A 4,210-nucleotide genomic window follows, 5' to 3' on the forward strand; every position below is an offset into this window, starting at 1 on the left:
GCCGTACCAACCGGGGGAGGGATGCAACAGGGACGACGGAGGTGTCGGCGGGGGCGACGACGACGACGACAGCGGCGGCGGTGACTACGCGCGGTTCTACAGCCTCCTCGGCATGTAGAACCACGTGGGCGGGCGGCGAGGGAGACGGCGGGGGTAGCCCGCGGTAGTTTTTCCTTTTTTTGTAAAATATGTTTAGATTTGAACGAACTCGAACGTGTTTGCGTTGTGTTTGCGCCGAATTTAAACATTTTAAAAACCCGTGGGGGGCCGCGACTGGGGGCATCACGCCCCCAGTGCGCGCTTTAGCGCCGGTGCGTCCTCAGGGGCGATTTTTTGCACCTCCTGGGGGGCCAACGGCGCCCTGAGATGTGCATTTCGCTCTTTGTGTGCAGTACGATCAGGACAAAGCGGGCTCGTCCCAAGAGCAGTGCCACTCTCAAGACTCCAGTGGCGGCTCCTCCTGGAGGAGAGGGTGGTCCGGAGGATAGGGACCACATGTACCGGGGTGTTCGGCAGCGCAGGTGGGGCAGGTGGGTCTCTGAAGTCCGTGAGCCCAACCGCGGCAAGCGACACTGGCTGGGCACCGTTGGCGCCACCCTCGCATACGACAGGGCCGACGTGGCCATCTTTGGCTCCGGCGCAATCGTCAACTTCCCATCTGCCTTCTTCATCTCCACCGCCCAGCCAGTGCAATGCCATCCCGCGTCTTCTTCTCCTTATGCCGCTGCTGCCTCTGTCTTTGTTGAGCATAAACTGAGGCCGATGCTCGCTGCTGCCTCTGTCCTTACTGAGCATGGAGTGAAACCGATGATGGCTTCTGCCTCTATCCTTGATGAGCATGAAGTAAAGCCGGTGATCACCGCCTCTGTCTTTGGTGAGTGTGAAGTGGAGCCAATGGTCACTGCTTCTGTCTTTGGTGAACACAAAGTGAAGCTAATGGTCGCTACCTCTGTCTTCGATGAGCGTGAAGTGAAGCCAATGGTCGCTGCCTCTGTCTTCGGTGATCGTGAAGTGAAGCTAATGGTCGCTGCCTCTGTCTTCGGTGAGCGTGAAGTGAAGCCAATGGTCGCTGCCTCTGTCTTCGGTGAGCGCGACACTACTAGGAAAAGACCTACTAGTGGCGCACCAGTTTTGCCTACTAATGGCGCACTACTGGTGCGCCACTAATACCACGCCACTAGTATTATATACTAATGGCGCACCACAGGTGCGCCATTAGTATCTGGTATACTAATGGCGTACCACGCCGTGCGCCATTAGTATAGACCAACATGCGCCATTAGTATGCCTCCCAGGGGGGCATATTTACCCATGTGCTTTGGCATACTAATGGCGCACTGTGGGGTGATGCGTCATTAGTATGAATATTAGGGTTTTTTTACTTTTCTAATTTTTGCACAGGTTACAAAATATATTATTGGACAGAATATAGACAGCACCACACAGCAAGAGCAGATTCATCGAATACAATAGAAGATTAGTCTCCGAATACAATTCATCATATTAGCCTCCGAATTCAAAAGACCGAACAAAGATAGAACATTACAAGTCTCGAGACCGCGAGTAGCGAGTTTAACGGAAGTAATACTAATCCTAACAAGTCCTACTAATCATCATCATACAACTTCTACTTGTTATTAATAACAAGTCATACGATCATCATCTTGATAGTCATCGAACCAACCCTACTTAATTGGTCTTAGCACATGATCATCAGTATTAGGCAGGACCTAAATACCCTATTTAATGTAAAATAGTATAAAACAATATAGACCCTGACTCTCTATTATGGAGAATGGAGAACATCCTGTCTCCAATTCTTGCGCTTCGCTTCCTTTTGCTTCCAAGAACCTCCTTACGACTGTCCATACATTTTTCCATCCTTTGATTTTCATGTCTCCACTTATTTTAGAAATCTCGTATGGACAGTTGAGATTCCTAGGATGACCTGGCTGTATGTTTAAAACATTAAGACTACCTTTCTGATACATCAAATGAGGCACACAATTCTCTGGGATTATCTGTTGAAAAACATAGTAATAACTTCATAGTTAGCAATGATGTACTAGTTTTAGAAGTATGCAAAAGATGTACGGATGTCGTAATAGTAAAAATCTTACCAGGATATCTCCATGGTAGTTACCGTAGTTGAACACATGCACTAGTGGCACGTATTGACCATAATGTTGAGGAGTTTGATTGTAGATATTGTAATTTTCAATGTCAGTACAAAATCCGACCAGATGATTTTTCTCCTTGTAAGTTGTTAATTCGGAGCCATCGGTGTAGTGGGTTTTGTCTACCATCTCCCGCACATTCTTTGAACAATAAAAATAAGCTGTCAATGGAAATAAGCTGTCAACTATTTTGAAATAAACAATATAAATTAGCTAATAACTATGTTTGAGAAACTCACATAGCGGTAGAACTGGAGGCGTATCAACAAGGACCCAAATGTCCATATTGTCTTGGTCGATGTCAGGATTATCAAGATCCATGGTGATAAGCATACCCTCATCAAAACCATACATCTTGCAAAATGCTTTCCAATTTTTGCAACCAAAATGGGTAACGCTCTTAGAATTATACAGATTTACTTCAAAGTCCACATCATGATGAGTCCTTAGGTGAATTTTCTTTGTTTCGGAAATTTCATGGTCTTCAAAATCCATCCTCTCCAAGACATAGCGTCTTGCATGGCATGAGATAAGCTATACTCGAATTGTAAAAGATGAAAATTACACATTGAAATAGTTGAAGTCATGCTTAATTATGAAAAAAACAATTATCGTCGTTGCGTACCGTTTCAACTTCGAAGGTCTCCTCAAGCTCAATGCTGAAGCGCCGATCGTCGTCCAGGTGAGGCCTGTCGCACAGACCTCGATCGTCGTGGCACCAGTCGCACTCCCCCGGGAGACTTTCGTCGTCCGATGACGACATTTCCTACGTTCATAATTCAAAACTACATAGGATGAGTGGTTCCTCTTCCAGATTAGGGTTTATCGATGACGAGCAACTGACATTAGTAATAACTATGAGTTGATATCACACTTCTATATGTATAACACAAGAGGCAGTTGATCCTACTTAATTAAGTACTAAGATACCCCGGCCCATGCATTTGTCGCAAGTACCCCATATGTCCTATTTTTAGTAAAGTCATGCTAAAATTCACGAAAAATTTCAGCATGACCTTTGATAAAAATAGGACATATGGAGTACCCTAATTTGCCGGAACGGAAGTTAATCGACATTCCGGCAAACTCAAGGGCCTCTCGGGGTACCTGCAAAATCGTCACGACACGATGGTCGAAGACAAAACCCAGCAAAGTCCTTCCCTTCACTCGGGGTACAACAATATATCTTCTAGCCATGAAAAATAATACCAACTAGGATCGGTATGACCTTCGTTTTTCATTTTCTGTATGATCAATTAAATCTTCTGCAAGCTTATATGAAAAGGTTCAGCAACTTGAAACATAACTCTTGCTTGGTGTTCCAAATCATTTCATTTATATTTTAAATAACAGTAGGAATTATTTCATAATAGAATTTACCCCAAAAACAAATTCCTTTAATGCCATTTTCAAACTCTGAGTTGCCTCTGTTGCACTAAAACTAATTCAAATAATTTTTGACTAAAGTAGGAAATCAATGTTGACTAAATTTTTTAAGTGCTCTTCCTAAAAATCACTAAAGTAGGAAATCTTTAACATAATGTACCCTGCAGCTTTGTTCAATTGGTACAGTCAACAGTGGGTTTCGTTCAATTGATCAGGAGTAGGAGATCTTGGTGTTAGACCAAAAATTCAGTTATGTCGTGGTCCAAAAATTGCTAATCTGATGTCACAGTAGCCACTATCTACCACGCACCATACAGAAGCACATCAGGCAACCGAACTAGCAGCAGCAGCCAATCCACACTAGCACGATCATTGGCTGTACCAACAAAATCACACTAAGCATTGACAGTACCAACAACATTGCCAGCACCATACAAAATTGTTTCACTGGCAGCCACCAATCCAAACTAGCAGTTCACACTAGAGCAGTACACACGAGAGAGGAGACAGAGAGAAAAGGAACTCACCGGCGTCATGCGGTGAGGGCGGGGCGGAGTCGGGGGACGGCGGCGCCGGCGGCGAGGCGTGGAGGGGTCAGAGTTGGAGGAGAGAGACAGCCGGCGACGCGCTTGGGTGGGGTGGGGAAA

The 4,210-nt window shown here is 45.2% G+C and overlaps 1 protein-coding gene across 1 annotated transcript in view; it reads left to right on the forward strand.

Annotated features, from left to right (window-relative positions):
* The first annotated feature begins 366 nt into the window (after positions 1 to 366).
* The window catches only part of LOC119354206, a 4,996-nt gene continuing 1,152 nt past the window's right edge, over positions 367 to 4,210 (forward strand). The window contains exon 1 of the mRNA XM_037620913.1: positions 367 to 1,090. Coding sequence (XP_037476810.1) covers positions 367 to 1,090 — 724 coding nt within the window. The remainder of the gene's footprint in view (positions 1,091 to 4,210) is intronic.

The sequence above is a fragment of the Triticum dicoccoides genome, chromosome 1A (assembly GCF_002162155.2).
Source record: "Triticum dicoccoides isolate Atlit2015 ecotype Zavitan chromosome 1A, WEW_v2.0, whole genome shotgun sequence".
NCBI classification, from domain to species: domain Eukaryota; kingdom Viridiplantae; phylum Streptophyta; class Magnoliopsida; order Poales; family Poaceae; genus Triticum; species Triticum dicoccoides.